Source organism: Lactuca serriola, chromosome 8 (genome assembly GCF_051521515.1).
Source record: "Lactuca serriola cultivar US96UC23 chromosome 8, Lser_US96UC23_V15, whole genome shotgun sequence".
Classification (NCBI taxonomy): domain Eukaryota; kingdom Viridiplantae; phylum Streptophyta; class Magnoliopsida; order Asterales; family Asteraceae; genus Lactuca; species Lactuca serriola.
In genome coordinates, this window is record NC_136415.1 from 28634482 (window position 1) to 28659410 (window position 24929).

The 24929-nt window shown below is 34.5% G+C and overlaps 2 protein-coding genes across 3 annotated transcripts; one reads left to right on the forward strand and one right to left on the reverse strand.

Moving 5' to 3' along the window:
• Nucleotides 1-10097: 10097 nt before the first annotated feature.
• Nucleotides 10098-12466, forward strand: LOC145069972 (serine/threonine protein phosphatase 2A 57 kDa regulatory subunit B' beta isoform-like). Its single transcript, XM_079016900.1, has 3 exons — nucleotides 10098-10301; nucleotides 10412-11715; nucleotides 11793-12466. Exons 2-3 carry the CDS (start codon nucleotides 10573-10575, stop codon nucleotides 12117-12119), a joined length of 1470 nt encoding a protein of 489 aa, XP_078873026.1. The 5' UTR covers nucleotides 10098-10301; nucleotides 10412-10572; the 3' UTR covers nucleotides 12120-12466.
• Nucleotides 12467-12513: 47 nt separating this feature from the next.
• On the reverse strand, nucleotides 12514-14680 carry LOC145069971 (putative pectate lyase 18). 2 transcript variants are annotated; one of them, XM_079016899.1, is made up of 5 exons: nucleotides 14523-14680; nucleotides 13630-14356; nucleotides 13351-13539; nucleotides 13040-13248; nucleotides 12514-12952 (listed from the first exon to the last, which is right to left on the reverse strand). In XM_079016899.1, the coding sequence occupies exons 1-5, from the start codon at nucleotides 14645-14647 to the stop codon at nucleotides 12520-12522; spliced, it is 1683 nt and encodes a 560-aa protein (XP_078873025.1). In that variant the 5' UTR covers nucleotides 14648-14680; the 3' UTR covers nucleotides 12514-12519. The 2 variants fall into 2 exon arrangements, with proteins under 2 accessions (XP_078873025.1, XP_078873024.1); XM_079016898.1 differs by having other exon boundaries at nucleotides 12514-12955; nucleotides 14523-14679.
• Between the last annotated feature and the right edge of the window lie 10249 nt (nucleotides 14681-24929).

Below are 24929 nucleotides of genomic sequence, written 5' to 3' on the forward strand. Positions count from 1 at the left end.
CAATGGTCATAGATATTAGGTTGACATGAAAGACATGGTTATACAAAGTGAAAAGGTAATTAGTGAGTATTTCTGAGGTGCTTTCTAACTGGTTGTTTGCTACTTCTACCTTGTAAATTTTTTTAAGTTTGCATGATTTATGGTTGATCATGCTTCTAAACTTATGGTGAATAAAGCTTCTATCGGCACCAATATCAAATAATACAAAAGCATAACTATTGTTGATAGGAAGCGTACCAGTAACCACAGTTGGTTTCTGACGAGTATCTCCAGTGCATATCACAATGATCTTCCTTGGTCACCCTGATTCGTCATTTTTGGTGAGTCCTTCTTGAAATTCCCTGATTGATTGCATTCAAAGCAACTTCGGCTTCCTCCTACAACAGTGGTTGAGGTAGTGTTGTTAAGGGCCTTTATGCAAAACTTAGAGGTGTAACCTCTTAAGTTACAGATGTTGCAGACCATACAATTTCCGACATGGTGGAAATTGCACTTGGTATAGTGAGGTAAAGTCCTAGAGTATGGATTTGATTGAGTAGGAGTGTTTGTGATTGCAGCGTACACATCCATAGGTTTTGGATTGGGTTTGCGATGTTTGAAGTTTCCCTTTGACTTGTCATGGAACTTCTTTTTTTTTGTATTCCCATCCTGGTTCTTTTCAATTTGTAGGGTCATGGTACCTTGAAGGTTATATTGCTCAATTGATATGTCAATTGCTTAGCACTATCACAGATAATGGGTCTGGATGCAGTAACCCGACCTTGAACTAGTGAAGCTAATCCCCAGATGTACCTTTCGGTATTCTTGTAATCCAGTTTCACCATTCATGGGTAAATATTTGCGAGGCCGTTATATCGGGAGGTGTAACCAGTCATCTCCAATCCCTCATGGTAAGGTTTCAAATTATAGAGAGTGATCGGTTCTAGAAATCCTATAGATTTCCAAATTTTAAATAGAGAATTGAAATCCTACCGATTTCAAATGATAGAGAGAGAAGTTTGGATACTACTGAATGATCGATTGGGAACTATGGTTTTCTCTGCTACCATAGTAGTGGAGCTATTGGTTCCTTGTTCTACTTCAAGTTTAGGCTAACTAGGAAAATATGAACGTTATCCTAGATTTTAAAGTATTTTTAAAATGTATATGTTGTTTTTGGGTTGATATAAGGTTTCTAAGGTAATAGGTTTCTGTAGCGAACTTTGAGAACAACCTTCAATCTCTAAAACTTTCAACCATTGTAGTCTGTCAAACTCCTTGCTCAAGGTTGTTTGTGCACTGGCCTGGCCATAAATAACATAGGCATACGTTCTAGGTTTATTTATGGTATGGCTTATGTACGATACTAACCTTAGTTGAAGCGTTTGACCTAAAGGGTTGAGTCGGTAGTTTTAGTTGGAGGTATGTTAGAATTTTATTAAGTGTTCTCATCGCGGCTTAGAGTATATATAACTCTTATATATTATTGTTGGTGGGGTTTGCAGTATTATTAAAAAAAAAATTCACTCCAAGACTACCAAGTACGGACGAGGGCCAGACAAGAAACATCGGAGGGCAAGACCATTTTAGCAATTAATCCATTCTAAAATCCAACAATCCTATGCAACCCTTCATACCAAATTTCCTATATACCGTAAGTAGCCAAGAAATAGTGTAATTAATAATAATACTTTTATTTGGAATCTAGTTGCTATAGTTGTATTCCCCTTTCGAGGATACGAGTTCTCTATAGCCAACTTAGCTCTGATACCAATTTGTCACACCCACGGTCGAGGCGGCGAAACACGCTGGTTTGTGCGAATAAGTTCATGGATCATAGGTAAACTGAATATATAGCACAAGTACAACAATAAACAAAATAGCATTTGTGTTCCATCTTGATATTTCAATACAAGGTTTTTACAAATAATAATAGTACATGACTTGCCATAACAGATAGGCATATAATACAACAACAAGTAAACTAGGATACCTATTGTAACACTAAATTTTAAAATAAAATTTTAATTTTTAAAACCACACAAAACACAATCTCACATTTCTCAAAACCCAAATGTATAAGTTGTTCAAAACACAAAGACAACAAAACGTTCGACATTATCCCAGAATCCTCAAAACATAATCTCAAGCTAGTTTGTACAATCAAGTCGACACCTTCCCGCGATCCTGAGAGGTACCTAAAACACATTTCAAACAACACTGTAAGCACAAAGCTTAGTGAGTTCCCCAAAATTGTTGGATTAGTGTCTAAGTCCATAACTATTTTGGTATGTACTTGACCCGATTATGAGCATGGTCCTTTTGGGTTGCCTTCACCATAGCAATATGTATGATGAATTAAGGTGAGAAAGGTTTAATTATGATTTATTAATATATTATGAGAATAATATACTAAAGGAGAAATCATATTGTTTAATTAATATTAGTCAAGAATTAATTTTGTGGCTAAAAGAGATTAATTAAACTTAGGGGACTGGAATTGTAATTATAAGATAATTGCAATTAGGCTATGGATCACCTTGGAATAATAGGTTGGACGAATTCTATGGAGAAGACCATTAGAAATCGTCCAAGGCATGCTCCAAAAGGGGTCCATGGGCTGCTTAGGGCTTAAGCAGTAAAATTATGGTTTCCTTGTTAGATAACCCTAATTGCCTACCTATTTAAGGAGCCCCTAAGCCCTAAAAACGGGGTAACTGATTCCCTTAGGGTTTCAGGACGATTTTTGGTGCTCCTCTCTCTTCTTTCTTCATCCGAGTTGCTTAGTGGTGTTTGTGACTCTATTAGAGGTGCAACACTTAAGGCACTAAGCTTTCTGAAGCCAAGGATTAGATTGTTATTGCTATATAACAATCAAAGGTTAGATCTAAACCCTATTTTATGTTAATATGATTAATTGTATGCTAGATCTAGGGTTTATAGCTTTGGATATTCAATTGCATGTTCATTAGACAAACTAGATCCAAAAGCTATTAGAGTTTGCATGTACACCATAGGAATGATGTATGCACATAATCCATTAGTGGTATCAGAGCCTAGGTCATTTTTCTAGTTGAATAGATGCAAAAGTGAACTGCCAAAGGATCAAAAAGTCGAAATTTTTGCTCTCTGCGCCGCCGACTTAGCGAGTCCATCAGTGGACTCGACGAGTAGGCTGAACTCGGTGAGTCCAGGGTGCTGTTGACGGGATTTTCGATTTTTTTGAGCAGATTTTGTGAAGGATAATTACCAAAACTCGTTTTTATTGCCTAAAATCGATTTTTTATGTTTGGAATGTTTATCCTTATCAAAATTAATGGATTTGGTTAAATATGGATAATATAGGATTATTATTAGATAAATATTTGACCTAGTAAGTTTGAAAAGTTTCAATTTGCACTCTTTAGGTTTTATAGTTTAAATTTGAACTTGAAAGTTTTGTTTTTGAAATTTAAATAGGTAAACCCTAATGTTTTGAAAAGTTTCAAAACTTGCCCTTAAGTTTTGGAATTTAAAAGGTTGATTAAAAGTTTAATTTTGAAATGTTAAATTCTAAAACCCTAGTATTAAAGTTCAAATTACACCCTCATGGTTTTGTTAAGTTAATTAAAAGTTTGATTAAAAGAGAAAGTTAATAAAACCACCTAGTATTTTAAAAGTGTAAAATACACCTTATACTATATATATATATATATATATATATATATATATATATATATATATATATATATATATATATATGTAACATTAAAAGTCTAGTATTATTTAAAAGTCTAGTATTATATATATATATATATATATATATATATATATATATATATATATATATGAGTAAAGAGTCAGTCTTACCATTATTAGGTCTCATTCACGAAGCTGGTCTATAAGGGGTGTTTAAGGAAATTGCCTATAAAATGGCGATTGAATGGGTATCCACTCTTACCCACCGCACTCTTGACTAGTGGAGGATCGTTAGCCAAATGGGTAGGATATGACAGAAACATTCCATTATAAGTATAATGAAGTACAAAGTAACTAAGTGCTTTTACAAATTCCCAAATCATAGTTACTTTAGGAAAAATGTGATATTGTATGCTAATCCATGGAATTACACTTCATACCCTTGTCAAACGTTAGTGGAGCGTGTGTGGTTAACCGGCACACTAATTTGGGGATGACATTGGTAGCGAAGGGTGACTCGATGTTTTACATAGATCAATGGAGCGTGTGTGGTTAACCGACACATTGATTAGGTGATAGTAACATTGGGTGCACCACGTACATTCGCATGGTTATCCATACCTTATTTGTGATCCTCGGCATCCTAGTCATAAATGAAGGGCATAATCGAGATTTAAACATGCAATTGAAAAGTTCAATGAATCTAAAAAGATCTAGGAGTTTCAATTCATTTAAAACTTAAACTTATTTTTTCGTTTTTCATGGTGGAAATTGGTAAATCATCATTTACCTACCTTCAAATGTTCTACAACTAGATTACGACATCCCTCTTCTAGGTTGTAGAGTATTGTGTTGGACCCTAGCCTCGATGTTTCATTTGGGTGTTACATCAAGGATTCTAATCAACTTAACTTGATTTTTCTCCCGTTTTGTAGATGTCTAGTTTTGACAATCATGGTCTTCCCAAATCCCATGGAACAAGCTTTCCAAACAAAGATGATATTCCACGATATGATCGAGGAACAAGAAATCATGCTTCACTTCCTCCACCTCCTCCAATTGTTCTCCCTAACCCGCAAGTTCGATGGCTTGAAAAGTTCAAGCTCACTCAAACCCTTTTGGCAAGTAAACACGAAGATGGGAAACCTGTGTGTGCACACATCTTAGAGATAAAGTCACACATTTATAGGTTAAGGATATTGGGTATCGAGATTTCAAGTGAGTTGGCTGTTGACTGGGTTCTTCAGTCACTTCCTGAATCATATAGTGAGTTCGTTAGAGAGTACTATATGATGGACCACGATGTGACCCTCGTTGATCTAACCTATTTGCTTATAGCTGCTGAATCAACAATGATTTGGCGTGTTGGTCAAGAAAATTTGTCTGGTGAATCAAACTCCCAAACTTCAATGGACATTGAAAATAGTGACATTGGAGATCTAGAAAAGGTAAACTTTGAGATAGTTCCTTGTGCCATTCCAAAAGAGTCCATTTGCTTTTATTGCCAAGAGAAGGGGCATTGGACTATTGGAGATGAAGCTGCCCTATTTACCTGAGAGATCTAAGAGATGGGAGAGTCAAGACGTATGGATTTACTTCAGGTAAAATCCATTAACTAACTCTTTTAAGTTCATATTCTAGATTCTTAATACATGATGTGATAAGATTACATTTTGATGTTTTGTAGGATCGAAGAAAAGAGAGGAAGCTTAAGGGAAGAAGTGAGCTGAATCTAATCGTGAAAAATGGATTTCGATCGCATTGCTTGAAAATTGGATTCTTGAGCTACTACTTGGAGTTAGAATAGATTGCTAAGAAATATGTAATAACGTAGTTTTTCAATTGAATTGCATTGTAAGGACAAATTTTTCTACAATAAAATGAATTTTGATTTTATCTTATTTATTTATCCTTGCAATGGCATGTATAAAAAATTGATGTTTGAAGGTTTCTATTATTAGCAATAAAGTATTTGATTCTAATTATGTTTTTTGTGGAAATGTCGAGAATTTACCAAATAGAGAGAGTTTCTCATCGTCCAAGTTTCAATTGGACAGAAACTTGGAATCATACAACTTGGTTGCGTGATGAATGAGAGACTTCATATTTTGAAATTAGACCAATTCTTTGACAAAGTGTCAAGTGAAGGACTAGGAGATCGAGTACAGTAGGTTGTGTGTTGATCAAGTCCACCACAAGAGTGACAAAGATATTCGTCATGATTTACTAAAGTTTAGTAAATATGATTATACTTATAAGATTAAGTATAATTCTGAGTTGATTGAAAAGGTTTCAATGAATAGCAGAACGAATAAGAAGAATCGAGTAGGCAGAAAGATAAAAGTTTTTCTATTCTAAGAAGAAGGGAGAGTACCTTTTATTGTGTTTTATGATAAATCTTAATGATTAAAAACCATATCTCAGTTGATCCTCTAAGTGAGTCTTAGTGCATTTGTATGTCTAAGAAGAGGAATCAAGAATTGTGGAAATGGTTAAATCAAGAAGTCAATCATACTTCATTCCAATATCAAGTGTTAGAGTTATACTCCAAGATTGTGAATTGAGTGACAAGTCTTAAGAAGGTTTATAACACTCAACAAATGTGGAATTTGGAAAAGTTTTCTTATTCTTGCACATTTGAAATTGGTAAGTTGTGCTGTCTTGGATAAGACAAAGACCAACTAGGACCTATTATGTGAAATGTTTGGTCTTAATAATAACTACACTAACTCTTGAATATTTGTTTGTCAATAAATGTTTCTTGACAAGAGAACCTTATATGTCAAGGAATCAGTGGGAGTTTTAATGATCTTGAAAAAGGTTTCAAGAACAAATCAAGAATAAACCTTATCATCACTAGCACACGACTGGAGGTTTACAACCTATCGTGTTGACATTATTTTGTTTCTTTGTCATTCCAATTGAGTTAATTATGCATGTGAGTTCTATGAGTTCTCATTTGAATGCATAAAGACAAAGCACCTTGATCAATGGAAAGTACATTGATATGAAAGGGTGAGTTGCTTGGAAGACATGGTGGGCATTCATGTTACCATGAGGCAAGAAATCGAGATTGAGCACGTTCGGTTTATATGAGTTTGGATTCGTCGCAAACTTTGGTTTTGGTAAATTCACATGGATAGGAACACATACACTTTAAAATCTAAGTGTCATTAGGTTTCCCTCCTTCATGAAAATGATTGTAAGGAAATGCTTTCATTAAGAGAGATTTTAAGAAGATTGCAATTGTGAAAATTGTATTCTCAAATTCGATTATGATTACGGCATCCCTCTTCATAGTTCGAATTGTGAGATTTGGAAATTAGTTTGAACATTTGGGACTTAGTAACATAAGTTCTGAATTTCTTTAGACACACATGTGAGCTTTCTAAAGCAAAGGTGTATGAGGTTAAGAAGCTTAGATAAATGCTTATCAAAGCATCAGGTATTTAGAAATATGAACTTAAGGAAATCAATAAACATTGTTTTCTGGAAGTTCAAATGTTTTCTGAATATATGTCAAAGCTAGTGGGAGCATAAGTGTTATGCTTGTATGGTAATAATCACCGTGTTATTGGGAGCATCATTATTATTTCATGTATTGCAAGTTAGCAATATTAATTATAGAAAAACAAAGATTCACTTTGCCAAGTTGCAGGGGTTGAAAAGTTGTTTTGCTATAATTAAGGGAGATAATATTATACTTCATTTCAAATCTAAAAGGCTTAGATTGTGGAATTTTAATCAAATTTAGTCAAATATATATGAATGTTATGTTGGAATGGTTCAACATGAGGAAATTTTATACATGGAAAGGATAATTGCATTCTCAAAATTTGGTTATGATTACGGCATCCACTTTCATAATCAAAATTGTGAGAACATGACAATTAAAAATATTATAGCAAAAGACTGGTAAAGTATCACGTCTTTATGTAAGACAATATGAATCGTGTCCCACACGCTTCGGGTATATGATCGATTGCATATGCTATAATGTTTGATCATTCTAAAATTTCCAAATGCTTAGCGCATTAAGAGGGAAAAAAGACTAGAACGGTTTTGGCTAAAAACCATTTTACCCCTACTATCTTTATATACTGAAAATAGTGAAATATAACAGTTAATATTCCCTATTTTCCCACTGATTTGTAATTATTTTACCCCTAATGTCAAGGAAAATTGAAATTTTTTGTCTCATCTTACCTTTGCTATCTTCAATGGGCTGTATCCTTATCTTATTTGTTGTATTTCACTGTTTTTCCCCAGATTTTTAATCAGGAGAAAAGAGTTATTTGAATATGGTAAAAAAAGTATTAATGGTTTAATTTATAATAATTTGGTGGCTAAATTGATAGCAATGGTGATATTACAAGTAGAAGCACTTACAGATCTTTTAAGGCCAATGAAGATTAGTCAATCGTTTTTCTTAAAAGTTACTCAATAATGTTTAGCCATTGGGAACCCTTTTCGGTTTGTGCACACACTCACCATCATTGCTGTTAACGGCCAAAGACATATATAATTGTCTTTTTTTTAATACATTAATATTAATTTTCTACTAATAATATTATTATAAAATGGCGAAAGATAAACCATATTTAAGAAACTAAAAGTAGTTAATAATATGTAAAATGTTTATCTGGTTATTTTACACGTATAAGCAAAATTTGTCACACTGAAATCAATTTATCAACTTATTGCATTTTACTATTGGATTAGTTAGTCTAAACATTTTCCATAAAACTCTGTTTTGATAGCGGTTAAATTAATATACATTTATATAATACAAAACATAAGTTGTAAATCTGAAACACTTAAAAAATGTTGATTAATTATGCCTAATTTTATGTTCTCATTTGTTTTATTTCTATTTGAAGTAATGAGCCGGGTTTTTTAGGCCCGATATTTTTGGGAATGGTCTCAGTTTTTTTTTTGGCTCAGTCGTGCAGTCGTTTTCTATGTCTTTTTTTGTTCGGTTCCGGGTTTTTTCGATTTGTTTTGATTTTTTTTTTCGATTTTTGGATTTATGTTTCATTAACACCAAAATGATATATTAAGATTTATTAAAAATGATATACTTGAGTTTAGCAAAAGAAAAAAGGAAAGAAATTAGACGATGTATGATTAAAAATTGTGTAATTACTATAAAAATGATATTTTTATAAACTTACTTTAGTTACCGGCCTTCTTTGAGCCCAATCTCGGACCGGTCTTCTTTCGGTTTCGGAACGATCCGGTTTTTTTTGGACCGGTTTCGACCGGGTCTTTTTGAAAACCGATCCTTTTACGGTTCAGTCTCATTTAGAATGGTTCGGTCTCAATCTTTTTTCAGGTCCGGTTCAAAACCAATTTTTTTATGCTGCTCTAAACGACGCACATCGAACGTCGAACAGGGCCCCTCCTTAGCAGATTGCAGTCATTGCACCAAAAGCTATAATTTCATAAAACTGGGCTTCAACCCATTGTAAAACAGCCATACAAAGTTACAAACTTTCAAAGCTTTTCCAAGCTTTCATATTGCGCAATTAAATCTCTAATTCCAATATCAATTAATTTTGAGTAGCACTATTACTAATGTGAGTAGGAAAAAAAACATAAATTAAGCTTCTTTAAAATTCAAGAAAATAGCAAAAAAAAAAAATTAAAATTAAAATTTCTAAGGAAACTGAAGGGTCTGTAGTTTTTCGTTCATTGATAAATAAGAATAAAATACTTTTTATCATAAATAAATTCCAGATTTCCAGTTTATATTAAACTATATTACCATACGACATTTATGCACCAGTTAAAAGTAAATCATAAATTAAATTTTTGAGAATCATAAAAAATGATGACACAATATATGTAGAATGACAACATCATTTTCATGGATTAATGTTTCGAATTATCGTCAAGATTGACTTATTAACAAAGAATTAATCAATGTTTATATTTTTATAATAATATAAAATGTGTAAGGGTTTTCTTTAATTAAAATCTTATGCTACAAAAATATACCTTATTATTTGATAAAAAAAAAGAATACTATTTTAAATTAGTAATAAAGAGTTGTTAGCATTTATAAATAAACAATCATATCCATTAATTAAGTCTCTTTATTTTATTCAAACTACTAAAAAAAAAGAGAGAGGGAATAGGATTGACAAGTGCATATTACATTTGGAAGCTATATATTATGGTTTTTTTTAATAAAATAACAAAGATTATAAATAAATAAATAACATGTTGTTCAAAACAAATAAATAAATAAATAACATGTTCTGCTTATTTAAAATTAAAAAATCGTTTTTATAAAATAGCTCATCCATTTAATTATGATTATTAACATAAAATTTTCAATTTTTATTTTTGAAAAGTAAGAAAATCTATTTTACATGGGGGATTTTAATTTATTTTTATAAGTAAAAAATATGTTCGTTCAATTTTCTGTTAAAAGGAGATAATTATAGTTGTCTCCCCCTCTCTTTCTCCCTTGCTACATCCCAATCCCTAATAATCTCCATACTTTGAATCGATAAATTCGTGTTAATCAATCCTTCCTCTATCCTTACATCCAACTGAAAAACCTAATTCTGCAGATGCTTTCTATTTCTGGATCTCTCTCTTTTCGGATCTCTTATTCCTTCAATCTAATCAACAAGGTACAATCTTTCTCTTTTTGATATTCGGTTTCTCTTCTTTTAACTGATTCTTATTCCAAACTGGATAATTCCTTAACTTATACTCCTTTTTCTTTTCCTAAATCGGTAAGGGTTTCAATTGGTTGATCGATTGCTACAACGAGCCTGTATAGATAATTACATATACATATGGGTGTAGATGCATAAACCGTGATGAAGTAGAAGTTTACACAGGGAATACGATTGAAAGAGAGTTTGATTCTTCGGATTAGGCTGTGGGAAATCGGTAAGTATGTTTAAGATCATTAAAGGGATGAAAAAGGGTTCCAAACCCGAAGTGATTGAACCACCTCCAGGACCTAATGCTCCATCTGATGTGACTGTAAACCATGCTTCACGTTCGGCCATACCCCCTGCTCAGCTCACCAACACCAAGTCACAGGCTATCAGTCGAAACCCTGCACCTCAGACTGGTGTGATCGAGGTAACACCTTTGTTGAAAGACGTCCCAATATCTGAACGACATGTGTTATTTATCAGAAAGGTGAATATGTGTTCTGCTTCTTTTGATTTCTCTGATCCATTGAAGAAAGTTAAAGAGAAAGAGATCAAAAGGCAAAACCTACAAGAACTTGTTGAGTTAGTCCAGTCAGGTTCAAGTAAGATGAACGAGATCATGCAGGAGGAGATGATTAACATGATTTCAGTGAATATCTTTCGTGCTTTACCTCCTCAAGCATTTGAAAACACCGGAGCCATTGATGGTGACCCTGAAGAAGATGATATGTACTTAGAACCTTCATGGTCTCACCTGCAACTTGTCTATGAGTTGCTTTTAAGATACGTGGTGTCACCCGATACAGATACTAAAGTAGCTAAACGATTTATCGATCATTCATTTGTTTTAAACTTGCTTGATATGTTTGATTCAGAAGATCCAAGGGAAAGAGAGTATTTAAAGACCATACTCCATCGTGTATATGGCAAATTCATGATTCATCGCCCTTTTATAAGAAAGGCAATAAATAATATCTTTTATAGGTTTATATTTGAAACAGAAAGGCATCCTGGACTTGGTGAATTATTGGAGATTCTTGGAAGTATAATAAATGGATTTGCTGTTCCAATGAAAGAAGAGCATAAGTTGTTCCTTGTGAGGGCACTTATTCCACTTCATAAAGCCAAATTCATTAATTACTATCATCAACAGTTATCTTACTGTATAATTCAGTTTGTTGAAAAAGATTATAAATTGGCTGATGTTGTGATTAGAGGGTTACTGAAATACTGGCCTGTTATTAACTGTGGTAAAGAGATTCTGTTTCTTGGTGAATTGGAAGAAATTCTTGATGCAACACAACCTGCAGAGTTTCAACAATGCATGATTCCTCTTTTTAGACAAATTGGACGATGCATTAATAGCCCTAATTTTCAGGTTTGTTATTACTTATTTATTACTCATAATAATCTTTTTATATCAGAAAAGTTTGTTAATTTCAAGATGACTTGTAGGTTGCAGAAAGGGTGCTTTTCTTGTGGAACAATGAACATATAGTGGACTTGATTGCACAGAATCGAGACATCATTTTACCTATCCTCTTTGAACCCTTGGAGAAGAACATCAAAGGTCACTGGAACACTGCTATCAATGGATTAACTGGAAATGTAAGAAAAATGTTCATTGAAATGGATTCAGACCTTTTTGAAGAATGCAGTAATCAGTTCTTGGAAAAAGAAGCCATGGCCAATAAAATGCTTGAGAAACGTGAGTTGACTTGGAAGAAACTTGAAGCAATTGCATCAGAAGGTGGAGGTGATGATATGGTTATGGTTAATTAAATTACATTTTTTTCCCCGTTTTTACCCTTTCTCCCACCTGGAGTTCTTGCTACTTTCTAACATCCAAAAGGGCAGAGGTATGAGTCATTTTCTCCTACAGCCTGACAGAGCACAACGGTTTGCTCTATTTTTTTTTTTTTTCTTTTTTCCATGTTTGCCCTTTTAGAGTAATTGCTATTTTTGTTGAAATAGAGTTATTGGGTTGATAATAAGTAAAGGTGGTCATGATGTTAACATCATCATAGGGATGTTTTCAAATTCTATAACTTTCTCTTATTGTGGTCAAATGAACCACATGTCATATTTTTTTGTGAATACAAATTCCTATCAATGGTTATACCGTTAAATCTCAATTATCTACACATAATTTGCCATATCATTTAATACTCACTAGTGAAAACTAACAATACACTGGAGTCATTGTCATGAACAGTGATAATACAACTAGTGAAGACAAAAAAATGGTGGTTGGTATTGATGAGCGTGCTCCACCTGAAATCCTTCTACTGCCAGGACCACCACAAAAAGGTATTGTCCCGGGACCACTACCTTGTAGGACGCCAACTGCAGGTGGTGGTGATCCTGGTATAAACCCATACCCAGCTCCTGGGTTTATACCAGGATCACCACCCCCACTACCACCTCCTTGTATGTTGCTGGGAACACAACCGGCACCATAAGGTGGTAGGATTCCCGGAGAGAATCCGGCACCATAAGGTGGTAGGGTTCCTGACGGTGGATTCTCGCCACTTGGTTGACCCACAACAGGTGGAGTGATCACCGGAGGATCACCGCCATGTGGTGTGATCCCACTCGGAGGAACTTCACCTACACTACTGCAAAACAAATAGTAACATATCAAATAAGAAAAAGAAAAGGATAAAGTAAATAAATTTGACACGTAAATTTAAAACATATACCTTGGGGTGCCTACAAGAACACCAGCATGCCTAGTTAGTTGGTTTATAAGGTAAGCCGACATTGGTGGAACACTCGAGGCCTTGGCATACTGAACCTCGAGCCCTGCACCCGAAGGGACAAAAAATGCACCATTTACCATCAAATCCCCTTCCGACCTCCAATTCCACCCCTTCCATTCGTCACCTTTCGCATTCATTCGCTTTGTCACCTGTTAAATAAAGTTGCACACAAACACGGTCTAAAAAACAAAAACAAAGACAAACTGGTCCGTTGTATATTGTACTAAATAGTACACAAAGCAATTATGTACCTCTCTGCGATCATTAGCCATGGCAACAAAGCGGTTGCCCTGGCTGTTAATGGTGGGAGCAGCACTCCCACCAATGGCATACAATTTCCATTCGGTATAATCGTTGTTCACAACATGGAAATACCCATGTCGGCATCTTGGCATTCTCTCCACTAGCCCTTCTCCGAAATGATTGAATGCAACTGTCACCTATTCATGCAGTTACTATATATATAAGTCTTGTTATCTTTATAGAGTATATGAAATATGATAATTACGATAACAGTGATAACAACTTACTTGCATTCCAGCATCGGCTAGATAATCATCGGAGTGACCTAACAACATGACCTTATCATGATCTGTAAAATAGTTGTTTGTTATAGTCACAGCGGTGGACCCCTCTGTGACATCAACTAATCCATCTGTACACCTGGCAAAAGAACAATGGTCAATCCACAAATTCCTCACCCCCTTGATCGTCAATCCATCACCGTCCGTTTTCCCACGGCCCACAACATCCGATGGACTCACCCGTATCTTAGCATTCCCTGAGGGCTCACAGTCGTGAACATAAATCCCATGAATGATAATATTCCCAACATTCTCAATCACAATACACCCTTTCCCGGTAATATGGACAATGGCCCCACGTCCATCGATGGTCTTTGAACTGCTGACAATGAGCTCGTTTTGAAGATTTATGTGCATGTCTTTTGCAAATGTGATCCAAAGAGGCTCGGTTTGTATGACCGCATGTCGGAGTGTCCCCGGAGGTGGTTTTTCAGGGTCATCGGAAGAATCGGTGACAATGTAAAAGCGGCCTCCTTTGCCGCCCATTGCTCCTTGACCAAATCCGATAGCACAGTCAGCGAGACGTTGGCGATTGTTGACCCAGTTTGGGTCACATCGCCAGCAGTCGTCGACTGGGTTGCCAGTTTGGCAAAGAGTTTGATCTTTTGATTGAGTGAATAATGGGTTTGTATCGAGCAATCTTCTTCTTGAGGTTATTGAAGCGTTTAGTTTTCTGTACAAGGGTCAAGAAACATAAAAAAGTTAACTTTTTTGTGAAATATATAAAATAAAGAAAGAAACCCAGATTATATAATATGACATTAAGCAAAACCCAGATGGGAATTTTCTTGAATCATACATTTAGATGGGTTAGTTATGGTGGAGCTTGCTGAGCATACCTTTGAAGTTGCAGAACAATGGCTTCTGGGTCAGGGTGTTGATGAGGGAGGTGTGCCCATGTTTTAATGAAAGTTGAAGTTAGAAAAGTTAAAAGCAAGTAGATGAAGAGATTAGTAGGAGCCATTTCTTGATGAAGATATGCTCCTCCTTTTGAAATTTCGTATGATATTAAGGTACCAAGGCATCTTGTCTTGTTTATATAACTATGAGAAAATCAAATATTTTAATTGAGTTATTCGGGAGATTTTTGATCATTAATTGAATTACAAGTAAAGAAAAAGATTTCGGTGTTAATTAAGTGATAATTTTCTCTCTCCCATGCATATCTCCTTCAAATGTATTAACATTCTTATCTTGTTAATAAATTATCCTTCGTATATGGAGTGGGACGAAAATTATGACAAATGGGAACAGAATCGAGGTAAATCGATTTTACATTTTGGTAATAATTTAGCGTATAACGTATCCTTGAAATGTACCTTAGCTTCCATATAAATGCACATACACACATATATACATATAATATACACATCTTTAAGCAATATAAAATATATACATTTCGAATGCAATCATGATTTGTATCTTTACCAACTTTGATCTTTTTCATGTCATGTTTTTCTTAAGTAATTGGACAGATTTAAATAATCTACCGAGTGGATCTCGTGTATTGTATGTCATTGAGGTTTCATTGTTTCAATTGCAAATTATATATGTATAATATACCATATAAAGCTAAATAAGTAATGTTCTATCAGAATATATCGTCATACATACATGATTACATGTATGGTGATACGTATTTGATCTGCAAAGATTTAAATATAAAAATATAAAATATTTAAAATGTAAATATGAATTGGGATTTGGTTTTCGTTTTCGTTTCTAATTGGTGGAATTTGGCGGCTGTGGATCAAAGATTCTTTGCGGGAAACGAAGTATGTTTCTTGATTCAAATATTCCCATTTGTTATTATAATTTATACTCTTTTGTAATGGAGGGAAATTTATAAAAGGAAAAAAGAAAGGTAATTTTGAGGATACCAAGTAGATACCAACTTTTGACAAATCTAATTGTGACATTGCCCCTAAATTATGGCCGTTTGAAGGGAGACGTTATTTTTGACTTTTATGTTATCTTTGTTTGTTAATTTTAATTTTATTCTATACTTTTTTTAGATAAAACGGAATATATATTATAACAGCCCATTATATCTTCAAATTTTGAAAATGTGTATTCAATGTTTCGTGTTGAAAACAAGTAGTTCGTTAGTTTATTTAACATTTATAACAAGGGATAATTTACATTCAACATGTTTCATGTCAATGGCAAAGTTTAGTTTCTACAGACTTTTGAGCCTAAATTATGGATAATGATGGTTTTGCATTTGGTCTTTATGTACATTATGTTTTTTGTAAATAAATAAATAAATAAATAAATAAATAAAGGTGTTGGTCATAACAATATAAGTAATGTTATATGCTTTTATCTCGATTGTTAACTTTTTCCGTACACAATAAGACTGATGTTTTTAATTTTTTTTTTTAAATAGACTCAACAAGGAGATGAGTCGGATGACTTAATTGACACAAAAACTAAAGGAAGAATAACAAAAGTATTTAAAAGAGAAGTGTTTATTGAAGAGATAATGACTTGATAGGGTAAGATACTTTTTGAAATGAATACATTTAGTCTTTTTTTTTGTAAAATAAACCCTTATACTTTATTAATATGTACACATTAAGTCATTTTCACCGGATTCTACAGGTTTTGCTGACGTGGAAGGGTTTATTTTACAAAAAAAAATAAGGACTAAATGTGTACATTTCAAAAAGTATCTTACCCCTATCAAGTCATTTTCCCTTTCTTTTATTTTGTTGAAATGAAATACCCAGGTGACATCCACATATCCACAATGAGATTTTTCCAACTTTTATTCATCATGAAAAAGAGGGAGAACCCCGATCTCCGGCGACTCCTTTGTGTGTTCCTACACATCACTGGTAGCAAGGAGGAATGATGGCAAAAACAACAAGGTCGAAGGGGGAGGCAGGAGGAAGTAGAGACGGTAGTTGGCGGCGATGAGCTGCTCTGGTAGCCCCCTCGTCGATTCTTTCTTCTTTTTCTGGCAACATATCTCAAAGATGGAGGCAAAGAGAGACAAATCAGAGAAACACAACAGGTAAAGGGTGTTTGGTTGTTGTTGTTCGACCGAAAGGAAGAGAGACGAGAAAGAGAAGGGTCGTCGCCCATTTCTTGTTGCTGGAGGATCACCCACCTCCGGTGACTAAGTTAATTAATTGCTATTTAGTGCCACTTGTGCTTCCACATCAGCAAAATCTGTAGAATCCGGTGAAAATGACCTAATGTGTACATATTAATAAAGTATAAGGGTTTATTTTACAAAAAAAAAGAATAAGGACCAAATGTGTACAATTCAAAAAATATCTTACCCTGTCAAGTCATTTTCCCTAAAAGAAAATTCGTAGATGACCGGTATACCGAATACACAAGGATTGCATTGTTACAAAAAATAAAGTATAAGAGTTTATTTTTACAAAACAAAATAATGACTAAATGTGTACATTTCAAAAAAGTATTTTATCCTATCAAATCATCTCCCATTTATTGAATTTCAATAAGACTAAAAGAGCTCATATATGTACATTTGTTCATTTTATTCTTCTAATTGATAGAAAAGTAGTTTTCCTTTTATACCCTTTCCTTAAATCAATAAAATATAAGAAAAAAATAGTTTTTAATTACCAAACATATAAAGAGAAAAAAACGGGTGTTTGTTTCTTTTTCTTTTTTTCATTTCCTTTTTTTGTTTTCTTAATTTGTCAATTGCTTTTTTATTTCTTTTTGTTAAAAAAAATCATTTTTTCTTTAGTTATCACTTTATAACGTCAATTGTCTATACATCGTCACGTAAACTTCAAATATTTATGTTTTTAGAACCCTACTATGTTATGTAAAATTAGGTGTGAGACTTATGTATTACATGAGTTTATTTGAAATAAAAATTAAATATAAAATTCTAAACATTTAAGAAGTTTGAATCTATAAGAAAAATGAAAAAAAAATATTGAATTATAAAAATTCAAGTGTTTTTTTTTCTCTTTTAAATTTATAGAAATAATTTAGATAAATAATTAAAAGAAATTAACAAAACTTTAACTTTGTAATTTTGAAATTAGAAGGAAAGTTCATAAATGAAATTAATATGCATTTATTATTACATTTAATATTATGTGGAATTTAATAAAATGGAAAAACAATAAAATGACATGTGGAATAAAAATTAATTTAAAATTACCACAAAATTACATGTGGCAAAATAAATGAGAATGTGACATGTGGCAAAAAGATCTTTATTTATTATAGTAGATTCAAATAAATCATATTAATTTTTAACTTTGAATTCGGTGTCAATAATTATCACTCACTCCTTATCATTTTTTGTTGTAGAATTGATTTATATACAAAATAATTAAAGAGAAAAATCACGAAATAACCAAAATGGAGGGGGTGTTTTGAGCATTTAACCATGAAAATTTGAGTTTTTGGAAAATGACCACTAGATCCTCAGAGAGGTTCTGCGGATCGCTTTAAACATCTGAGGAACCATGAATATAATCGAGGAAATGACGTGGCATTACTAAATGACAAAAAACATCGTGGGTATAATGATTCCGCTGAGGTGGCTCTGCGGATCCATTTAACACCTCTGCGGAAGTTTAATATGACTGAGGACGTAGTTAACAGATCTACAGACCCATCTTTATGGATCAATGTTACACCTCTGTTGAATTCTTGATTTCTCTGTGGAAATGGTAGTTATAGTCTTGTTTAAGCATTAATTGATGATTATATATGTTTTTTTTCAAGTTATTATCGTTTTTTTTATGACTTTTAGTGACCAGAAACGATTTTTTTTTTCACTTTTGTGAATGCTTTAATCACTAGAAGTCGTTTTTTCATTGTCTTTATGGAGAGTGTTTTGTAAATATGAGTTTTATTATTCTGTGTACGGGAAGGTTGTGGCAGTTAATTAATGGAAATGAGGTTTACATTAGAAATAATGTGAAAAACTATGGTTTAAATTTTCTTCTCAACTTTGACCATCAGATGTTATTACAAATGGTTAGAATAAGGTTGGTGTGTTCAATAGTTATATATCTTTGTCTTTTAAGCACCCAGAGTGTAGGTATGTCATGGAGCTTGCAGATGAATCAGATGTAGTTCACCTGAGACATGTAATCTCTAAAACAAAGCAGACAGTGCATTTGTATTTATCGGTGGTAGGTGAAGAAGTTGAAGAACAGCAAGTGGTGAACATTCATTTTATTGGAGCCAAAAGTAGTAGAGGTCGGGGAGAAAGACAATATGGTGGAAACCAGTCTAGAGGACGAGGAAATGAGTGAGAGTAGGTTATGAAAAGAAAGCTTCACTTGGTGATAAGTTTGTATCAGATAGTGATAATTTTTTATCAGATAATGATAATGAACCAAATTTGCAAATGACAGAATTATAACAACAAATTTTATTTGAGTTTGGAGAAGTACTTGATTTTGATGATCAATTATATGATGAAAAATCAAATGAAGGTTGGTCGGAAGATGAGTACACGCAACGAAATTTGTTTTTAATCCTTGGTATTGTATTCCTTCTATTTCTGATTGTCCATAACATATTCTTGAACCTGGACCATTTCACAATTTAGTTCCGAATGATAAAATATTTTTGAATCAGACCTATAACACCAAAAAAGACCTAACAATTTCTGTTAAATTCAAAGTGGTTAAAGAAAAGTTTCAGATTAAGGTTCAAAAATCAAGCAAATCTTGGTACGAGGTTGTTTGTTTGCAAGAAAACTGTCATTGGCATTTATATATAGTTGTCATTAAAGGAACTAAAATGTTTGAAATTAAGATTTTTAATGAGGAGCACACTTGTTCTTCATTACGTATACACTTAAATCATAGGCAAGCAACTAGTGAAGTTGTGGGAACCATAATACATGACATTATGGGTCAAGGTAGTTTGAGAGTTTAGAGGCCTAAAGATATTATTAGAGATATGTATGTGTTACTGGAAATTAATTTGAATTATTCACAAGCATGGCATGCTAGAGAATTTGCTATGGATTGATAACAGAGACCCCCGAAGAAAGTTTCTCCAAACTTCCAGTTTATTTTCACAGCTTGAAGAAACATAATCTTGGGCCTGTGGCGTACATACAAACTGATTTGGAGGATCGCTTATTGGTTGTGCTGTAAATAAATAAATTAAATTTAAAACTTTGTAAATATATAGTGTTTATAAACAAAATAAAATTTTAATATATTCATGCTTTTTACAAAAATTGTTGCAGATACGTGCTTTCAAAGGGTTTTGTAGAAAAATTATTATTATGGATGGTGCCCATCTGAAGGGAAGGTACAAAGGCACCATATTGCATGTAGTAGCCATGGATGGCAACAATCGAATATTGACAATTGGGTATGGAATTTTCCCAAAAGAGACTATGAATTCTTGGACATGGGTTCTTGAACAACTACATGAATGCATTGGTAATTTGGAAGGTCTGACATTGGTAATGGATATGGATGCATCAATTGTCGTAAGTTTTCAAAATGTTTTTCCAAATGCTCAACATGGCTTGTGTGGTTTTCATCTAATAGGAAACATAGTGCACACCTTTGGACAAAAAGAAAACAACAATTTTGTTTTGGAAGCTTGTAAGAGCTTACAAGACCACTGAGTTTGAACAGTATTAAGGGAGACTTTATACTCTTAGACCAGATGTAGCGATGTACCTTAGTCAAATTCCACGTGATAAATGGAATAAATCGCATTGCCCTACCATGAGTCCATGAGGTACGATTACTTGACCTCAAATAGTGCAGAGTGTATGAATGTTGTATCAAAACATGTAAAGAAGTTACCTATATTACCACTTCTTGAGTTCTTCCGCACGCTTATGCAGAAATGGTTTTACCAACGTCGAGTGGCTGCAGGTATGACTAAAATTTTGTCATATTGTAAGATAAATGTCATATATAATGATATATCATTGTTTTAACAAAAAAAAGTACAACAATAATTACGAAGTGGGCCGAAGCTATGGTTAAAAAAAATAAAGACGGGATAACAGATTGGTTGGTATCTGGTGTTGACAATGCAACATATCAAGTCCATGACTTCAAAAGTGGCGGCATAATTGATTTGAGGCAAACGACTTATTCTTTCAATTATTGGCAACTAATTGGTTTGCCTTGTGGTCATGTGATAATGGTTTTAACGCACTTGAAAAATGAAAATTGTGGGCATATGGCTATAGATGCTTATAAAATTGAAACGAATTGAATAACGTATGAGGAGGCTGTCTACCCCCCACCAGAACGTGGTGGTTGAGAGGTTCCTAATGACCTTATGGTTGTTAACCCTCCTGTAATGGAAATGCGTCAAGCGGGTAGACCGAAAAACATCAACCAGTGAGGAACTGAAAATAAGAAGATGTAGTAGATGCCATAATATAACACATAATGCAAGGATGTGTAAGGAAATTGTACCAAAGAATAAAAATAAAAGTAGAAAACGTAGTGGGGCTTCAAGAAGTGGGACAAAAGCAGCAGAAGACGAAAGGACGCAAGCAACAGAAAACCAATGGAAGTAGGAGGCATAAATCTAAGGGACGCACGAGAAAAAAAACTAGGGATACAAGCAATAGAAAACCAAGGGATGCAAGACTCATAAAACCAATAGATGAAATACGAAGACGGAGCATACTTTTCGTGGTTCGATTTGAATGAGTGAAGTTTATTATGAAGTTTGTCTAAGACAAAAAAAAAATTAGTATTCCAACAAACTTTTTCATTATTGTTTCATCAAATTCGCAGCAAAGTGGTGTTAATTTCGCAGTGTTGTTTCATCTACTCTGTATCAAATAGTGTTAGTTCCGCAGTAATAATATTTTATTATATTAAAATTACGGTTTCATCAGTAAGGAATTTACTATAAAATGACTTTAGAATGCGTATTATTTCATCTACTCCGTACCCTTTCTTCGATTTCATTTTTCTGAAAAAATACCCCTTATATTTTCACTCACAATGGGTTCTAGACCATGGAGCGATGAGGAGAACCTACGTCTAACTGGTGCATATATTAATGTGTACGAGAGCATCAATGTGAATGATCTAAGTTTTTGCACTCCTGGTGTTGTCTTGTATGTTTTGGAGAATATGAGGGAACGATTTTTTTGGGGTATGGAGGAGGGTAAAAAACGTATCCATTGGGTTAAGTGGAACTTGGCTCTAAACTCTCTTGATTAGGGTGGCTTGGGTATCAGTAGTTTATATGCTTTTAATTTGGGTCTCCTCTATAAAGGGAAATGGAGATTTTTTAATGAGTTGGAGGTTCTATGGGTGAAAGTGTTAAAGTTTTTACATGGAGATGGGGGAGGTTTTTCAAGAGGGGGATTCAAACGTTATGTCTATTAATCACCTCCATGCGAGTGGTTTGGTGCCTTTAAATGTTATGTCTAGAGTGATCGGGAATGGAGCTACTATTCGGTTTTGGCATAATGTTTGGTGCTTGGTGATAACATTGTCATATGATTATATCAAAGAGAAATTACAAGGGTTCTCAGAGAAAAACATAAAGACTACAAGGAATAAAGCGGATATAAATACTAGCTAGACAGAAACCCTAATGGGCTAAAGACAAAAAGGGCCCATAAACAAGCGGGCTAATAATATAGATTAACATCCCCCCTCAAACTCACAATGCCGCAACAATAAGCATTGAGAGTTTGTCACATAAGAACCGAAACCGAGAAGCCGATAAAGCCTTCGTAAAAATATCCGCAAGCTAAAAAGTTGATGAAACAAATGGAAGCGAAATGGTCCCAAACTGCAGATGATGACGAGTAAAATGACAATCAATCTCAATGTGCTTCATCCGCTCATGAAAAACAGAATTCTTCGCAATTTGTATCGCACTTTTATTATCACAATTCAAGGGAGTAGGTGAAGAAATGTAAACTCCCATATCCGCAAGCAGCTATCGTAACCAGATAATCTCGCATGTAGTTACAGCCATAGCACGATATTCAGCCTCCGTGGAAGATCTAGAGACAACATCTTGTTTCTTGCTCTTCCAAGAAATAAGAGACTCTCCAAGAAATACACAAAATCCAGTGGTAGACTTACGATCATGACGATCACCATCCCAATCAACATCACCATAGGCACGTAACTCGAGAGAAAATGTCAAGGAAAACAAGAGAGTCTGAAGCTGAGTGCCACGAAGATATCTCAGAATACGAAGAACAGCTCCCCAATGAACAGAAGTAGGTGCAGTAACAAACTGACTGACAATATGAACAACATGAGCAATATTTGGACGAGTGACTGTGAGATAAACCAAACTTCCCACCACAGTACGATAAAGATTCGGATCAGACAAAGGAACACCATCAGTAGGAGAGTATCGAGCATTGGTTTCAAGAGGGGTATCAACAGTCCGATTGTCAGAAAGTCTCGACCATGTAAACAAGTCAGATATATATATTTAGTCTGGGAAAGAAGGTACCCTTTCTTAGACTAAGCGACCTCAATATCCAAGAAATAACGCAACAAGCCCAAATCCTTCATAGCAAATCGACGAGCTAGATCATGCTTCAAAGACTTAATACCACCATGGTCATCACCTGTAATAATCATGTCATCCACATATAAGGACAGAAGAATCCGTCCTGCACTCGAGCATCTAAAAAACAGAGCAGAATCGCGATTACTCTGGACAAATCCAAGAGAGGTAATCACTGTGGAGAATTTCTCAAACCAAGCACGAGGGGCTTGCTTGATCCCATACAAAGTTTTGCGAAGCCGACAAACCTCGCCTGGTCGATGCTAAATTCCTGGAGGAGGGGTCATATAAACCTCTTCATGAAGGTCACCATTCAAAAAGGCATTCTTGACATCCATTTGAAAGATCTTCCATTGTCGAACAGATGCAATTGCAATCATAGTATGAACTGTCGTCATCTTTGCAACTGGGGCAAATGTCTCCTCGTAGTCAAAACCATACTGTTGGGAATACCCTTTTGCTACAAGTCTAGCCTTATATCGTTCAACAGAGCCATCAACTTTTGTTTTTATCTTGTACACCCAATGAAAACCTATCGTATGTTTCCCAGGAGGAAGAGAAACCAAATCCCATGTATGAGTCTGATGAAGAGCAGTGAGTTCTTCAGCCATAGCATTCTGCCAAAGAGGATCTGAAACAGCTTCTTTATATGATTCAGGTTCAGACAGATGATGGATGCTTGCTATAAATGAAGCAAACGGTCCTGAATATGTAGAGTAAGAAAAATATGGTAGCTTGGTGGACTTGAGATGACGAGAAGATCTCCTGAGGGGTGGTGGTGGGGGAGGATCCTCAACTTCAATAATCGGAGGATCAGGCTCAGGAACAGGTGGAGTCGAGGCACCCTCTGAAGAAGTGGGTGTGTCATGTGCCGAGGGATCATGTGGCATAGATGAGTCTTGAGCCTCTATATCTTCATTAAAAGGATCAATACGCAGAAGATCAGACTTTGTTACACTGTGGGCTATAGCAGGAATCGAGTAGAAATGAATATGTTCCAAAAAAGTAACGTGCCGAGAAACATATAACTTCTGACTCACATGATCATAACAACGGTATCCTTTCTGACCAATCCGATACCCCAAAAATACACAAATAGCAGATTTCGGCCCCAGCTTGTTCCTTTCAACATGAGGACAAAGAACAAAACAAGTACATCCAAAAACTCGTAAGGAAGAGTAGTCTGGTGGATGACCATATAACTTCTCAAAAGGAGATATTCCTGAATTCAATGGAGTAGGGATACGATTAATCACATACACAACAGTTAGGAGTGTTTCTCCCCAAAGGGCACTAGGGACCTGCGCAGACAGAAGCAAAGAGCGGGCAGTCTCAACAATATGACGATGTTTTCGTTCTGCCACCGTTTTGCTGAGGTGTGTCAGTACACAAAGACTGGTGTATGGTACCATCAGAAGCAAGTAACTGAGTGAAATCATTAGAGGTATATTCTCCCCCTAAGTCACACCTGAAGCACTTAATCACAACCGAATGTTGAGTTTTAACAAGAGCTCTAAAATTGCTGTAAATACCAAAGAAATCAGATCTGCGTTTCATAAGATAAACCCATGTATATCGAGTATAATCATCTATAAAAGATACATAATAGGTTGACCCACCCTTTATGGATACTGGTGCAGGACCCCACACATCAGAATGAATAATATCAAAAGGAGCAGTAGAACAAGACATACTTTTATTGAAGGGTAAAGCAGAAAATTTTGCTAGTTTGCAACCACTACAATCAGAAA